This window comes from Branchiostoma belcheri, unplaced genomic scaffold (assembly GCF_001625305.1).
Source record: "Branchiostoma belcheri isolate BF01 breed outbred unplaced genomic scaffold, Haploidv18h27 scaffold85, whole genome shotgun sequence".
Taxonomy (NCBI): domain Eukaryota; kingdom Metazoa; phylum Chordata; class Leptocardii; order Amphioxiformes; family Branchiostomatidae; genus Branchiostoma; species Branchiostoma belcheri.
Window position 1 is genome coordinate 1107217 of NW_017804520.1, and position 17874 is coordinate 1125090.

General features: G+C 43.1%; 1 protein-coding gene across 1 annotated transcript; it reads left to right on the forward strand.

The window, feature by feature from the left end:
• Positions 1-1344: 1344 nt before the first annotated feature.
• Positions 1345-12896, forward strand: LOC109487011 (allene oxide synthase-lipoxygenase protein-like). The gene is made up of 17 exons (XM_019790927.1): positions 1345-1368; positions 1503-1839; positions 1975-2080; positions 2300-2488; positions 3003-3158; positions 3461-3676; positions 4133-4247; positions 5024-5225; positions 5569-6047; positions 6361-6504; positions 6951-7052; positions 7784-7971; positions 8397-8527; positions 9082-9254; positions 9890-10054; positions 12144-12263; positions 12744-12896. The coding sequence occupies exons 1-17, from the start codon at positions 1345-1347 to the stop codon at positions 12894-12896; spliced, it is 3000 nt and encodes a 999-aa protein (XP_019646486.1).
• Positions 12897-17874: the final 4978 nt, after the last annotated feature.

The following is a 17874-nucleotide window of genomic DNA, read 5'->3' on the forward strand; positions in this document are numbered from 1 at the left end:
CTGCACATGCCTCTGTGCCACTAGACGGCCACGTTCCTTATGTATGTGTAATGACTTGAGTTAAGTTTACACAAAGGTTAACCCCCTCCAGATATAAACAGTGTATTCATTCCAGTACTAGATAGACTATCTGTACTTTTGTGCAAATGTATCTTAATTCGGTGTCAGAACAGAACCCCTGTATCATTTGAAGAGAAATGACAACTATAGTGGGACGCTCAACCAATCGATTTAAAAACATATACCCAACAAATTGTTTGGTATTCAAATTATTTCAATATGTTGTTCCTAGATCCTGCGCGTATTTTAAGGCTAATCGGAGGTTTTGACATGTCACTAATGTAATGCTGAACCAAACAGTACAATGGTGTATACTGTAGCGTGATTTGATAAGTAACAAGCAATCACGTAATGCACTGTGCTAAGAATATAGCCACGATTTGATCACATAGGTCTTTATGTGAACATTAATATTAACATTAACAGCCACTGATGAAATCTCATATATGCAGCTTGTGTTTTATAGCAGATATAGGTACGCAACACGGTCAGCCATGACGACTGAGGTTGAAGCAGGGAAGAGAGGCTCATCGTGTGAGTATTAACACATTTCGACGTAACATTCATGTTGTTCTATGGCTGTAAACTCATAAGTAAAGAAGCTAAATGGTTACAACTGATATCATACACTTTTGGTAAACGGTAATGAATTCATCACTAAACTGTGTGGATGGTAATCCTATCTATACCAACTAAGAAAGTTGTTGAAGTTGATGTATAGACATTACAGAGGTTTCAAGCGCAATATAGTGTCTTTACTTTTTACTAAAAGATAAGATTGCTCTAATCCTTCAGGGAAAAATGAATCCTGGAAAATCCTACAAGAGTATATCGGACACGAAGAGTTCATAAAAAGAAGAAAAGAAGCAGTCAAGGTATCCCTTGCTATTTTGTATGATTGACATATAATCATAGAATTCTTCTCCTTGAATCTCTTTGAAGTGCCATAATTCGTACAAAAACTAATCTAGAGTTTTTGGGTAACCCTAATTTAGGGTTTCTTGGTAGCCCTAATATAGGGTTTCTTAGTAACCCTAATTTGGGGTTTCTTTATAATCATAACCACTCCGTTATGATATTTATAAATATCTCATTTCGTCTGACAGAAGAGTGACAGCTTTGGGGAACATAAGAATGGACCTGTTGAGAAACCCAAGTCGGTGAGAAGCCCTTTTTTACTTCGGGAGTGAATGTCATTTTCCCCATACACAAATATCCTTAGTCAGAAGCCAGCAAAACTGTTATTTGTGTCTTTTACTCATTATTCATGATTTATTGTTTAGTATGGAGTTGTACTCAACACCATCGGTATTCATATTTCTTGGACTCAACTTGGTCCCCTAGCCGCTTTTTCTGGAACAACTGTTTTATCTTTTAGTTTGTAAACCGGATACATGTATGTTGTTCATCGACATCAAATGCAGGATTTTTTTTCTTTTCAGGCGTTAGGATCCGTCCAGCCACTGCTGGGCCAGTCGGATAAGGTTGCCCTTCAGACGAAGCTGCAGAAGCTGAAGATCGCCGCCGTTGCCGGGACCGCGACCGCCGCTAAACGAGCCTTCCACGCCCCCGGTATCGGCGCGTCGGGGTTCGCCGTGGTGGTTGACAAGGTGAAGTTTCCCGAGAATGACTTCTTCCGCCCCCGCACGGTGTTTCCCGTCCGGCTGCGCCACTCCAACTGCTGGAGCGCCGACGACGCCGCGGCGGACATCCGGGGGGCCGCCATCAAGTTCGGAGACACGGACGGGGACAGCTGTTTTGAGATGGTCTTGGATACAGGTAAGAGTAAAGAAGAATCGATACTAGCTTCACTTATAGATTCTTTGTAAATGCCCTGCCTACTAGTCCTTATTGCTGTATTATTGTTCACGTGTATAAAGGCGTTTTAATTTTGTGTTTTAATTTTGATTTCAGGCGTGATGGCGCCATTTTGGGACTTACCGTCTTACGAGGAGTACGTGGCCGCCATGAAGGGAGGTCCGGACAGGCTGCAGGAATGGTGCTGGAAAGGTCCCATGAAGTAAGACTATAGCTACATTTATTATCAAGGTCTGCTACAGACTCAAAGCTCCGTTTAGAACTTGAAATCCGTTTAGAAGTTGAAGGCCCCTATTCTTTAGTGTCAAAGGGACTTGACGTTGACAATACATGTACATCAAACTGCAAGTGCGCATTCTAAACCGTGAACTAACTTATTCATGGATGTTTGGTAACATGTTTTCCTCCATTCACTGACCAGTTACTACATCATGGTGGACAGTCTCCGCCGGGCTCCAGACTCCTACTTCCAGCTCATCTACCACTCCCAGACCTGCTTCGCGTTCCGGGGGAGCGACAACGTGCCCCGCCTGGCCAAGTTCAGACTCATCCCGACTAACAAGGACCCAGAGTCCGGTCTGTTGGACCTGGAGCAACAGAGACAAGTGTGGTAATTATTTCACTGCCAGTGCGTTGGATGTTTAGCCTTAGCTGTGACGTTCTTAGCATCCGTGCCCCACTTCAGGCACGTTGTGATTATCACCATGAACATTTGTCCAATATTCTAAGGACTTCGAGATACTCAACTTAAAATGGTGAGTTCAAACAGGCGCGGTTGAGACTTATAGAACATGAAAATCTTACAGATCTCTGGTCGGTCATTCAGAGTCTACACAGTGATATCCAACACCTTTCAGTGATCTATAAGTAGTCTCAATAGCCAATGTTTTTTGGTCATTCTTCGGTCACCCGTCGGTCTCCGTCCGAGTATGCTAGAAGGGAGCTGAATGGAAATTAATTTCACCTACTTCTACGTACCTCAAAGTGACCTTGAATGAAGTAATCTGTCCGCCGCCATTTTGTTTCAAACATGTTCGAGAGCATGCTGGGAAGAGCATAAATTATATACTGCCATAAAACCATTTCGTACATGAAAACTGCATCATATTCTCATTACGCTGTAGGAACACAGCGCGGTTACCAGACGAGGAACGTCCCAAGGACTACCTACGGCATGAATATGCAGAGCGACTGATGAAAGCTTCACTCAAGTATCGTCTGCAGATGCAGCTGCACACCAAGAAGGCATCTGATACAGCCAGCATCTGCAACCCGTACAGGTTATTATTATTACCTTCGCCAAGAAGGTTATGTTTTCAGAGGCGTTCGTGTATGTGTGTGTGTGTGTGTGTGTGTGTGTGTGTGTCCGTCTGTGGACACGATAACTTGAGAAGGCTTTAATGGATTGTCTTGATACTTGGTAGGTGGGTAGATCTTGATGAGACCTGGAAATAATTAGATTTTGGACCCCCTAGCAGTTTCTTATGGTACTGCAGCTGAACTTCCGGTTTCGATATCTCATGAGTTATGTAGAAGTAAAACAACTAAGTTCTACATGTACAGTGAAGTGTCTTGTCTCCAGGTGTTGGGCGCCCGGGGACCATCCGTGGTATGACGTAGCTGACGTCATCATCACCACCCTGCTGAGAGATAACGTCATAGCCAGAACCAGTTTCCACATCGCCAACCTGCCGCCATGTTTGAGCCTGATCGAGCCCGAGTCCGTGTACGACTATAACAGCATCAACTACATCCGGAGCAAAGTTTACCCAGCAGCCCACGCGGCCAGACTCGCAAAGTACTAATCTCCAAGCAGATTCGGTGGGGCAGGGGACTTTATGTTGGCCGAACAATAGATACAGGTGACCAACATAAAGTCCCCTTGCCCCACCGAATTTGCTTGCAAATTACAAAGTACGTCATCTTTGAGTTAGATTTGCACTTGGCTCCTGGTGTCCCTAACACAACGGTGAACCGTCACAGAATCTTGCTATATATTTCACTTGGTTCTTCGCTATGCTTTTGGCATATTCTCTTTCTATGTACATTTTTTAATCAAAACACCTAATTCGAAAGGCCTGTGCATAACTAGTGATGATAGTTAGCTTCTAGTTAGTTTCAAAACGCTGATGGAATTACACTCTTGAAGTAGGTGTTGAGAATCTGCGTGGAGATGAAGTCAAAAGGCTAAAGCGACAATATTTGTGACGTTTGTGACGTTGTGACTATTTTTTATGACGACCCCCCCCCCTAGACTGAGAGGTTTGCCGCCCCTCCGAGGTCCGATAGAGTACGAGCAGCAGCCCTACAGCGTGGAGATGCGCATGGGGTCGAAACAGGGCATGCCGGGACTAAAGGGTTATCTGAAGGTCGTCCTGACCGGGCCCTACAGACGCACGGAGCCCACCAGTTTGTCAGAGGTTTGTCTGAACCATTCTTTATTCATGACAAGCTCAAATCGGCCTGCAGACCACCGAACATCTGCTTTAATATTTAGATAAATTTTAGCCCTTCATCTACTGTCGCTATGATATCACACCATTCACATGTCATTCTGGTGACCAGACGGTCACACACCTTGGGGCTGTTCTTGTTAAAGTATCCGCGGATGTCGCCTCAGAATACAGATGTAGCCGCCCAGAGGAACCCATCTTTTTTTTTTACATTCCAACATTTAATGACTAAACATGGTGACAGCACACTCAAGTTATATCAACTTATCTTATGCCGCCACCAACGCAGAGGACGAATACAGGACGATACTCATTTTCACTTGAGTTGAGGAAAGTCGTAAAAAGTGCCTTTCACAAGGGCACAAGATCGGTGGCATGGTGATTTGATTGATTTGATTTGATTTGATTTATTGAAATTGCAACCGTGCAATACACGCGGAACAGAGGCAGCTGCTCCTGGTGTTGTGTCCCGCACATAGAAACAAATACTGGACAGACAATACTCATTTTCACTTGAGTCTAGTGAGGAAAGTGGTGTAAAGTGCCTTTCCCAAGGGCACAAGATCGGTGGCATGGTGGCATGTCAGGACTCGAAACCGGGACCTCTTGGTTTCGAGTCGAGCACTCTGCCGTTACGCCACACGAACCCACTCACGAATCCATCTTTACCACGAGAGTGTCTTTTCCCTCAGGGCTATAAGACCGGGAACTCGCAGGTGTTTTCCATGACTGCTGCAGACGTGGGTGAGGTGCTGATGGTGACCATGTATAACGAGGGCGGGCAGGCGTGGTTCGTGGAGAGCATCGTGGTGGAGGAGGTCCGGCGGGGAAGGTCCACGGAGTTCCCCGCACACAGATGGATCACCGACATGGTCATGATACGGAGGGGGAAAGGTACCTTTAACTAATTTGAATAAGTAATTTTACTTCCCTCTATTCATACTCTAGGGGGTCCATTATCGAAATTGCCCTATATGCTATCGACAAATATCGTACAGTTGTAAAGTTCAAATTTTGTTCCAACACAAGAAGGGAACTCACCATAAATTTTCGATCCTACCAACACAGATTGGTGTTCAGATTCATTCAAATATCGTCCAGATTTATACCCGCACTTTCAGTTATTATACACAGTGACCTCCACCCCTGAGGCGTAGCCAAAAAAGAATACGATACGATTTTGGCAACCATATAGATCCATTTGATAACGTGGAACTCACACTTCATCTTCTCTCAGCTGCCCTTCTGTGGACAAGAGAAGAGGACGTCCTTCTGGGTCAGCGCTTATTCGAGATGCAAGAGCGTCGGAAGCAGTTTTCCTGGCGGCACTCTGACACAGGTTTCCCCGGCAGGCTGGCAGCTAGCAACGCCCAAGACCTGCCCCCAGACGTCCGTCCCAGCGAGAGCATGCTGCAAAAACTATCTGGCATATCCGACAAGCTCACGCTGCCGAAGAACATCCTCAGCTGCCTTTGGGAGAAAGACAAGATGGAGAACTTCGTGGAGTTTAAGAAGATGGTTCCGGAGGATGTTTACAACAGACATCGACTGATCAAGCACCTGAAGTCAGACGCGGAGTTCGGGAGACAGTTCCTGGACGGGTTCAACCCCCTGGCACTACGGCGATGCAGGCAGCTCCCGGAAGCGTTTGAGAAGAAGACGGACGAGATCGAGAAGCAACTGACCGGTGGAAAGTCCTTGTTGGAAGAGATAGAGGTGAGGCTATGGTCTAGTACGAAGAAAGTAATACCACCTTTCGCTGAAGCGTCAACTTAGCGACCATAAAACTTTTTAAAAGCTTCTGCTTAGTAACGGTTGAGTAAAAAAAAGTTATAAAATGACTATCTTTCATCACCAACGTTTAAAGTTTACAAGGGTTAAATTCTAAAGTGACGTGGAAAACTGTTTTAATTTTTCATGTTAGAATTTCAAACAAGTTTAAACTGTGATTTCATACACACACAAATTTGACTTACCCAAATTTTTTTCGAAACTCTACTCTATATTTTGTCTCCGGCCCATGTCTCAGGCCGGGCGTGTGTACGTGGCGGATTATGCAGCCCTGGCCGGTCTCCGCGGGAACATCAGCGGCCGGGACGTCTTCCATCTCGCCGCGCCCACGGCGCTGTTTCACCTCACCGCGGCAGGAGACATGCTTCCACTGGCCATACAGGTAAGGTTCTGTCTGGAACGGAATCAAGTAACAGTTACTTGACCACCGCCAATATTGGTGGGTTGAGTAGATACAAGATGGCGGAGTGTTATATATTCTGAACTCAAAATCATGATATCGACGCACGATGGTCAAATTGGGCCTCAAAATTCCCAGACATTTTTCGAAGCCGAATCATGTTCGATGTGACGTCTTTCCAACAGAACGTGTGTTTTATTTGGGGTCACTAGCGGCATTTGCATAAACATTAAAAGGCGAAAGTAGGAATGTTGAGATGAATATCTTATAACTTGTCTGTTCTATTTAACACACCAACATGAGGGCCACTAAGTTACCAAAATGTCCATTTCAGTTGAGGAAAGACGAAAGAGTACGGAGATGTGTCTGTTACTTATTAATTTGTTTGTTTGTTTGTTTGTTTGTTTGTTTGTTTATTGTTTGTACAGTTATACCAGAAACCAGGGCCACACACCACCGTCTGGACCCCCGCCGACCCCCAATGCGACTGGATGCTCGCCAAAATGTTTCTACGCAATGCAGATGCGCAGGTACATGTATTTCTTTTCGTCATTATTGAGCAAAGATAACTATTACACACGTGCATGGTTCTAGCCTCTTAAGACTCTTAAGCTTCTGCGCACAGTGGTACCAACCATGATTGCCCAGATGAAGATGACAGACGGTCGTCGAAACGTCTGTGCTTGTTAAAGTGCTTATGAATGAAGAACTTTGATATTCAATCATTCCCCAGCCTGAAGAAATGAGGACGTGTACTTCAATTATTCAAAACTCTATACTTTTTTTCTCAGGTCCATCTCTTCGTGTCTGTCTTTCTGAAAACGAATCTACTGAACGAGGCGTTTGCCGTCGCCACCTACCGACAGCTGCCGGCAGCGCACCCGGTGTTCAAGCTGCTGGCTCCCCACCTGCGGGACGTTTTCGCAGCCAACATCGTAGCGAGGAAAGAAATGCTCGAGGTTTGTAGTTTAGTTGTGAGAAATGTTAGAGGTTTGTAGTTTAGTTGTGACAGAGTAAATGAATGGACATACAACAATACGCCAAAACAGTTACGTGTACTACAATAATTTTCAATATAAGCAGCATAATTTTATGTTTATGACAAATGTTATCGAAAATTTTCGATGAGTCTGTTGTTATACCTGCATGCCGACAAAGAAATTTACGATTTGAGAGGTTACATATTTGGCCTTGTGGTTTCTTGACATCTTGTCACCTTCTAGCATCATTATTTAGGAACAAGACATAAATTCCTCTGCAGGAATGGTCAGTTATTGATGAAGTCTACTCCCTCGGGTTAAAAGGACGGCGTACACTGATCGCCAGAGCCTCCTCAGAATTCAGCTGGCGAGAACTGGTTCTCCCCGCCTGGCTACACGACCGGGGTCTGGACAAACTCCCGGAGTTCGTGTATCGGGACGACGCCATGAAACTCTGGCGGGCCAGCAGGTGACACAAAAAACATTCTACTCCAAGAAATTTCCAGATACCGTCTAGTTTCCAAGACGATCTTGTTGAAGTGTAAGATGCCCTTTGAATGATGTGCTTTTCTGTCAGTCTTTCAGAGAATCTCAGCAGTCAAAAAAGCCACGATCGTCCGCCACAAGATTGAATACCATCTTATAGATGTTTTTATGAGGAAACTGGCAGAAATCCCGTTGCTATATTGGTCGATAGCTACAATAGATTACAACACAGTTGAGAAAAGCGCATTGAATTTTCGGTCCTCTCTACTCTATCGATATCCTTCTTCAGGTTTGAATGATCAAACACTCAGAACACGTGACCTGACGCACCGAAAATTATAGGTATTATAACCTACGTTATATAACTTGTGACGTAACTTCCCCCTCTTTTGCTAAATCTATCTGCAGAGCATTGGTCGACCGCATCGTGTCGCTCTATTACGAGTCTGACCAGGATCTTGCGGACGACCTGGAGCTGCAAGCGTGGATCAAAGATCTCCATGACAACGGGTTCAACTGGGAGAAGGCCCATGGAGAAAGTATGACGTTGAATTTATTATGTGGAGCCTGCTTAGCACATGTGCTTTCTCTTACATGTATTATCAATATGCCTGCACATTTACTTTGCACTAGACTATGGAAAGCCATGTTTTAGAGCCATTGTTTTGTATTCTTATTAATGACCTGTAACATGTAACCACCTTTAGGGATTAACTCAATTCTGCAGAATTTTGGGAACTGAAGCCAGAATTCTGGGAAGAATTCTGCAGAATTGGGTTATTCCCTAGGGGGTCCTTGATGGCTGCCACGTATTTCTTACGTCATTTTGCCCTACAGTTTACGGTATCAGCCCATCTCGATGTAAGGTTGCTGAGATGTGGGAATTAGTCCGGAATTATGTTATGTTTTGTTAATAACTCAGGGGCCTTCAACTACAATATACTACCCACAATACATCACACTGCATGTGTGCATTGCAAACCGGTACCGTGAATCAGCGTACTGTATATAGAGTTGAAACTCGGCCGTATCATGACATAACCCTATAGTTCAAAGCTGAAAATTTTACACCTTCTGGAAATGCCCCTCGCAGATGTACCGAGTAAACTCAGCACACAGGCGGACCTGGTGGACCTGGTCACCGGCATCATGTTCAACTGCTCCGCCCAGCGCCGCGCACTGACTGCCGGGATGCGTGACATAGCCAGCTTCATTCCCAACGTCCCTTTCGCCATGAGAGCCCCTCCTCCCACCAGGGCGGCAAGCGTTAAGCTCTCTTCTTTTCTGTTATATGTAATTTCTAGTTTATAACGTCTGAAAATTGGTAAAAACTCAGCTCAACAAAACTCAACAAATTGTAGTAAAAACTCAGCTCGCATGCATGAAGATTTGTCCCGTAGCGTAAGTAGTGCCATACATGACAGACATTTGATATTTGAGGAATATCTCAAAAATGATATGTAATTCAAAGCAACCACTAAGCTACCGTGAATTATATTCATGACACCACGAACATGTGCCTCCAGTGTAGACCTACAGTACTACAGAATTTCCTGGCACTTTTGATCAATTGCTTACGTCACGTAAAGTCTCGTGTGAATAAGGTCACGTGTCTGTATCCGTAACTCTCGCGAGATTACGTATTGAAGTGATCGGTCAATCATTATCCTGTTTAAGGCGACTGTGGTCGTTGAAAATTTCACCTTTTGTGTTGGAATGAAGTTCAACTTTTCACTATGATTACTACGAACACAGATGAACTTTCATGTTAGTAGTACTGAATTGTTTCAAGCACGAAGTTACAACACCGAGAAAACCTCATGTCCCATTCTACCTTGAAATGAAGTCTCCTAAAAATTAAGCGAATTTATAGTGCATTAACCTGTGTGTTGATTTTTCAGTCATCAACTGGTGATGGTCTGCCTGACAGCTCTGATACCCACCAGGAGGAGGACGGTTTGACGAGAGCGAACAAGCAGCAGCTCCTGGCCGCGCTACCGGACAGACAGACCGCCCGGAAACAGATCGCTCTGGCCGCTGCCATGTCACGGGGCACCGACAAGGGGGTAAGGGACATGGACCTTCGCATGAAAGTTCATCTGTGCTGGTATATATAATTAGTTATGACAAAAAGGGCTAATGGTTCTGTTCAACACTTGGGACTTGCCCAAATTTTCGGTTAACTCCGTCAGCCTTGTTCACGGAAAGGACCCGTCTACTGCAGCGCTTCCGAGGGCATCGGATCTGAAACACGTGATTGCAGCAGAGGGTCATACGTGTCGGATAACCTGTGTCGCCCCCCCCCCCCGTCTCTGTTCAGGGCCCATTCCGTAAACAAGGCTGAGGGAGTAAGCTGAAATTTTTGGTAAGTCCCAATTTACTTAGTGTTGGGCATGGGCCTTCATCTAGCTATAGAAAGTATTGCCGGCGTGTTCAAAGAGATTCTTTGTGTACTCAACAAAAGTACAGGGACCGAGTCACAGCCACAACCGAACGTTGTCGTCCAGTCCAGTCAAATTCGTGCTACAAAAACAGTTATAGGTTCGTTAGTACGTCAAACCATATCTTTGGTTGTGCCAATACATCCAGAACTCTATTTGTGGGTAATTCCTGGAGGTTTGAAATCTCCAACTTCTTGATTTCTTAAGTGGTAAATTTGCATACAGGGTATTTGTATCCCCTTTTACACCCCCCCCCCCAATTTTGCTATACTTTCCTGAAGATGTCTTGGCTTCAAGCGGTAACCTCAAACGTAACCGTGTCCTTAAGAAGACTACAGACGAGTTCAAAAGAGAACCATTAATTTCTCGACTCATCACTCAATTGGATGAAACCCTGGAGACTATTCCGTCTGCTACTGCTTCAGGATTCATTATATTTCCCATCTGCAATGATTAAGGGATGTTATATTCCTGAAGGCTAATTGTAGTGACAAGGCGCCATATGTTAGCGATATGCTAGTTCAAAAAACTATGAGGAATAAATAGTTTCCATTCTACGCTTCTATTCTAGCGTCTATATGATATCAAGGACATTATACAGAACATACTGGCATGTTTATGTATCATTTGCTGATTTCTGATTGTTATCATGCATGTAACATGTAGATAGAACATTTCAATTGCTGTAAACTAATGATTAGCCAGGAGTGCTATTGTAAAGTCATAGACCTGGCTATTGCTAAATGTCGGCCATTTCATACTCCACTGCACACAGAAAAGAAATCAACCCCAATGATAACTATATCCAAAGTAGCATTACCATTTACTTATTATCATTTTTACCGTTTATATGTTATCATGTTCTTGCAATTAGCCCTCGGGCATGAACTTGCGATAACTTTCATTGTTTATTTTAGCACATTATAGAAAAAATGCATACTGATAAATGTGATTCAAAACGGGAGTCACAAGGAAAATGTGCCAGTCAGAAAATAGGACGTAAGCAGCAAAGAAAAGTAATATGAAATACCAGCTAAAGACTTCTATGGATACTAAGAAAACGTCGCATCGGCGTATTCTGACGTCCAAATGCCCTGATTTCCCGCCGGGTCTGCGTTACTACGTTAGGAATAATCCATTTTGGTAGGAGACGACCGACAGAGACGCTCTGAAACCGTTCAAACTGCGCACGTGGTGACGTCACAGATTAGATGAAGTCTGATTGGCTGTGATCGATAACGCTTTCGGTTCGCTTCGAGTCGTGAGAAATTGCCTTGAGATTGGAGGGGGAGAGGCGGCTAAATGAGAAAGAATAGATAGTGGAACAACTTTTTATTTAGGTGAACATTAAAAACTACAACATAGGACATCGATTCAACTGCCATACCCTCTGATACCCTGAGCACAAAAAGTTATTTGCATCAATTCTCTCAAAATTGTGAAGAAATATTGTTATGTAGTGCTATCTAATAAAGAGATTCTAAGTGGACGGAGCCACCATTTGTTTAGATACAATACTAACTACCATTTTGAAATATTTAAAAACTTGCACATAAGTAATCCCCAATAATTCATTTTGGGATCGCTCGTTGAGTGGAACATACATAATTTGTTGCTTTGAGTAAATTTATTAGGCTCATTTAAGGAAATTCAATGCGCTCAGTAATTTATGTGAAAAGTTATTGTAAGTCTGTTTCTTGTGTTATTCCGCCAGCCGATGCTTGGTGAGTACCCGGGACGGTACTTCACTGACGAGCCCACACAGGCCGCCATCACTGACTTCCGCAGAACCCTCAAGAAAATATCACGTCACATCCACCAGAGGAACAAAAAAGTGAGTTTAAAGTCATATCCAGAATGTTTTACATTGTTGGTATCGCAACTCCCTACTATTTCAAGCAGAGAACACCATATATCCTTACATGGTCTGTCAATACAATTGTCATTTCTGTCCTTATCAATTGTGAAACATGCATATCTAGCGAAAAGTGACGTAAAATACAAATACAGTTATTGTTGTTACAAGAAAACAATTATTCAAGCAACTGGATAGATTTTGAAAATTGTCAGACGTTTCGAGTAGCATCCACTGCTTGTCGTTGGTGACTTGCTTTTTTTCTTGTATATCTCATTACCTAATGTGTAACCTCCATCGAAGGTTATTGTTGTTACTTACATGTACATGTGGCTACAGGTTCTATATCTGTATAACCGGTATAACCGCTACTCGGCGTAACACAACAGCTTGTATAGTTCACGTTCAGAATCAGGTGTCAACTAAATCGTTGCATCCAAGGTCTATCTCATTTTACAGGTGTGGGGCATAGAAGCCCAGGAAGTTGTCATGTCATTTAAAGGAACGTTCAGCGAACTGTCCAAGGTGGGGAAACGAACAATCGAGGTGCAGAGAGACGTGCCTTACAACTGTCTACTACCCGAGCATATACCCGCCAGTATAGGCCCGTAGTGTATTCATATACGCGCCAGTATAGGCCCGTAGTGTACGTACGTATACCAATATAGGAATGGTTTATCATGTTTAACTACTTCATAATTTGTACACTATATGTATATCTTGCCAACCAAAGGCTGAATTGAGTAAAGACAATATAATTGGGCCGTCGTTACATACAAGCACTACAGATAAGCGTGCATACCTTGAATAACATGCAGTAGAAATGGCAAGAGTTATAGACATTACAAACCCCGGTAAATCAAGGCCAAGGACGAATCTCACTACGACGTACATTCACGATCGATGTCAGCAAAATATGCTTAACTTGATTCAGTTCCTTTGAAACAGTAATATCTGTAATGTACTTATGGCTGATATGATATGATTATACTTGTACAGCTATAATGGAAAATGGCGCTCTATGATGAATACTTACATGATTATTGCAATTATTTTACCCCTGGTCGAATGATATCATACATGTAATGTAATGACGGTCAGTACTAGATTTTTTTTGTGTGTGTGTCTATATGTTAGCTTGTGTTTCAGCGCTTTTTCAACACGCTCACGTCCAGGACTCTGAAATGAAGTTAATTCAAATTCACGACAATGAACAAATCCAGAAATTTATGTAAGAAATTTTAGATATCTTACAGAGGTATGAAATCTTTTCAACTGCGTTCCACAGCACACATACCATTTGACCATTCCGATCATGTAACAACATACAAGGGACAAGCTCATAATCATACTTCGGAGTATCATGATTAAGCCTGCAAGCATTGTAACAGTACAGTAATCTATGTACAGTTTTATATAGCTCCATGCATATTATTTGTAGATTGTTGTAATTCGAAATTCAGAAGTTGCATCTGTATAGTGCATACTCATCATTTACAATCATGTTAGACATTAGCTTGTATTATCGTGAAGCTTAATGTTGTAAATGGCAGACAGAACTTTATTGCACGACAATTGTACGTGGTACAATGTATGGCAACGACTACTGAACATAGTACAAATGACATGTCCAATATGACAATACATTAATCAAATATTACTGCTCTCTCTCCCATTACAAATACCTGTACAGGTGGCGCCAATATGTTGCATTGAGAAAGCTTAGCTAGAAGTCGGATAACATTTCTCAAACAATAGGCCTGGGATTTGGTTGATCCCAGTGTCATGTCTAATAGAACGTTCCATCACTAACCCCCCTTGGTGATGTGTACTGCAGTCAGGCCGTGGTTTAAGGTGAAAGTCGCCCATCCGTGCAGCTATTCTCCTAGCCTCTGCCGGCAATATGGCGCCTGGGTTAAGTACGGTAATGGAACATACCGCCGGAGTTAGGCCTGCCTCCACGCGTTTCAACTGATCCAGTTTCCCGGGATAGTCTGTAGGCACAAATTGATGGATGTACGCACTATGCTGATTTGACGTGGCAATGTTTATGTATGCTTCACCTAACCGCTTCGAAGTTATGAAAAATTTAAAGTCGTTAATTGCATGTAGTACTATTCTTCTGTTTAAATCCTTTTGTGTTTCTATTTTTTTAGTGAAAAGGTACTAATGTGCTAGATTTGTACGTAAAACCAAGATGTGGTGGAAAATTACATATTTTGAAATAAAATGTTTTTGAAATAAGAGATTAACTTGTATTAGTCCTCTTGAATTTTACTTTCCTATCCTTTTATCATTTATTGTACTTGGCTTCGCAAGTTTGCCGTCATGGTTTTCACTGGCGTAGTCAAGAACTTCCAATCAATATGCCATTTCCCCCTTCAGTGGACATGATCTGATGTGTAAAGATCGCCCCCTGCCCATCAACTGGTTTATTGAATTGTAGACAACAAAATGCGGCACGTCTCGCTGAATAGACCAATTTCCATTTTCGGCGGCCATGTTGAAAGGTGCTCCCGCGAGAGTTCAGTCCTGCGGGAACGTACGTGATCTTGCACGAAAGTGAGGTCGACGAGGACGATTAGGTTTCATTCGACAGGCACGTATACACAATACTTGTCATCTTATATCATATTGTTACTTACTGTATAAAAAAAGTAAATCGATCATCTTCATCCATGGACGTAGAAATTCTACCTCCATGCTTCAACTGAGCAGAAGCAGTTTGAAGTTTCAAGAGAACTAGCGCAAGTATAGTGCAATGTAGCTCTGTAAATGTTACGTTACTTTGCTTTTTCGTTGCCTGCTTGTTCAGAACATGAAGGACAAAAAGAGTTTGTGTACTGGCAAACCTTATTTTTGTAATGTACGGAAACGTGTCTGTACGTATTAATCTAAAAGTGTTTAAACAATGGAAAGGATATTTATACGTTCTGCATGAGCTGGGTACGTCATGCCGCGTCACCGTGCCGTGCGTTGTGACGTCACAACTACGTCACAAATGGAGGAGCATCCGAAGACGCATAGCTCTGACGTCACCGAACACCGCCGCTTTCCGCTCGTTTCTGCCGATGTTAATGGGGCCCTTTATTCCGCAGCAGACGATTCAGCGTCACCGGCTCGGAAAATCATTAGCGTGAAATTCGACACCGGCAGTATGTAATGGGGTAAAGCAATCTCTGTGGCGTCACGGCATCAATACTGCCTACAGAGTGAATCCATTCACGGCATCCTTTATGGTTATACTGATCTTACTAATGATGTTCTATAGGTTCACTCTAATCCAGTACTACTTTACACACCACTCGTTCAAGAGATGGGGGCGTTCTCAGTTACTATTTGGATCCTTCCAGAATCTTATGGTATTTTTACATAGAATGGAATTGTGCCCAGTTGTACTTTATACAGTAAGTTGGGTAGGAGGATCCTTAAGCAGTTTCTTAAGGGGAATGACGTCTCCTTGTTCGAGAATCGTATTTACGTCAATGTGTTCTCGTATAAAATGGAATTCTGGCCCATGTACTTAGTCGTACTTTACAAACGAATCGCCCTACAGATGTTGTGTTCTATCTGAGTCGTTGTAAGGTAACGGAATCGCAGAAATCTGGGTCGAAAGATCCTCCCACGAGCTTATTTGCCTTTCAGAGAGAGTGACGTTTCTTTATCCCGGGGGATTTTCGTCCCTTCAGTGGCGATGCTTCAATTTCTACCGCAGGAGACAGAAGTGGGTTAAAGGTATCAGTGCAGTTGGGCTTGGGAACCAGATTTTTCAAAGTCAATATTTCAGTGACTTATCTAGTATACACTAAGTTGAAACAACACTATCTCAATGCATATCGACATTCATGAAGCGAAAATGCCCGACATTCTGACGAAAAATGGTTACTGGAAGGGTCCTTGGCTGATTTTAGGGTACCACCCATAAAATAAAGGACTTACCTTGAGGCTTGTTTCTGCAGTTTTAAATACACAAAGTATAAAATACTGATTGAAATGTGCTAATGTGAAGCAGTATGTGTCAATATTATAAAGATTGCCTTATTAAGAATATTTCCAGTTTTGCTGCTCTGAAATCGCATTGCATGGATGCCTTTAAGCGATGCTTGCCAGAATGTACGAGTACATATGTAGACATGTAATGTTGGGGGACAGAAGGTTGTTTGGGGACGTCTTCTCTACGCTAAGCTTCGCCACTTCGGCAGTTCTGGAGGCATGCGACACCCAGACGCAGGTGCATTATTCCTGTGGATTTTTCTCGCTCCACCGCCAGCCGAGTACCTATTAATTACGCTAACCCGTAACCAATTCCCTCATTATTGATTTATGAGGCTATGACGTAGCCCGGCGCTGCGCCCGTGACCCTCGGCGCTGCAGCATACGGGAAATTGATCACTGTTTTAGATTTCTGCATGGGGATGGAAAAATCAATGAGCGAATGACTTGTCCGTGTGGAGCAGCATACGACATTTCAGGAAGGGGGAGGGGGGCATGGACGCACCCGCGCCTTGTAATGCTGAGGTCACATTTCCAAACCGGGGCCCGGCCGGGATTTTTCGATTAACGAAAAATCAACAATTTATATCGTTAATGTACGCAAATAGTTCCCATTATTTTTTAATTTTTTAATTTTTTTCCAACTTTTAGTGTTTTGTTGTCTTTTGTGTCATACTTTTCGTTCCTTAAGACTGCCCAGTCGGGCCCCGGTTTTGAAATGTGACCTCAGCATAAGATGTTGGAAGGGAAAACGTATCGAGAAGGCCAAGGGAATGCTTGAAAACGTTACGATCCTCTCTCTGATAATGAATCAAATGTACTGTCAATTATTGTCAATTCAGAGCCACTATGGTCATTTGGGGGCACACAGGAACTCTATAAAACAACCAATGGGGACTTAAACCTCGTCCTTGAAACAACTTCAGCAGTAATTCACATTTTGCACAGCCTTGCTATCTTTTCTCTGGAAGTGTTAGCTAAAAGTTAGCCCCCGTAAATTTCCGTACAGCCGGGAAAGGGACAATCGAAGTTCCCCGATGGCGCCAAAGGTAGAATTAGGCAGTTACCGAGAAATCAAAGGGGTTTATCCTGCGATCTATACAGCCATTAAAGTACTAGTAATCGGCGCTTTGGAACGCCCTATGATTAGGTGTAATGGGTTTGGATATCAGTTACGTAAGAGATCAATACGTCAACGGTTTAACTGTTAATACTGGCTCTTTATCCCTTTTTTGGTGCCAACAGTTGTGTTATGGCTTCACCACACAACGTGGTGTGGTGAAACGTATTGTTTTCCATCCCGAGCAAATGTCGGCCTCTCTAGTTTCATATATATATATGTACTGCTACCACACAGGTCTGGAGATAGCGACCAGCCAAAAAGGTACTCGACTAGATTGGCCTGTGGGTTAGTGAGTGAGTGAGTGATCATTGAGTGAATGAGTGAGTGAGTGAGTGTGAGTGAGTGAGTGAGCACTTGAGAAGTTGCTGATGTAATATAATATGATACAATATAAGATAATATGATGTCTAACAAGTTTGTACATATGACAGCATCAGATCGCACACGTGATTTAAAAAACACAACTTCCAGCAA

Bases quoted from the DNA above. Each gene is read 5' to 3' on its own strand.
- LOC109487011 (XM_019790927.1), top strand. From the start codon at position 1,345: ATGGAGTTGTACTCAACACCATCG. The intron at 6,048-6,360 runs GTGAGGCTATGG...CCCATGTCTCAG, and splicing joins CCTTGTTGGAAGAGATAGAG to GCCGGGCGTGTGTACGTGGC. The intron at 10,055-12,143 runs GTAAGGGACATG...TTATTCCGCCAG, and splicing joins CACGGGGCACCGACAAGGGG to CCGATGCTTGGTGAGTACCC.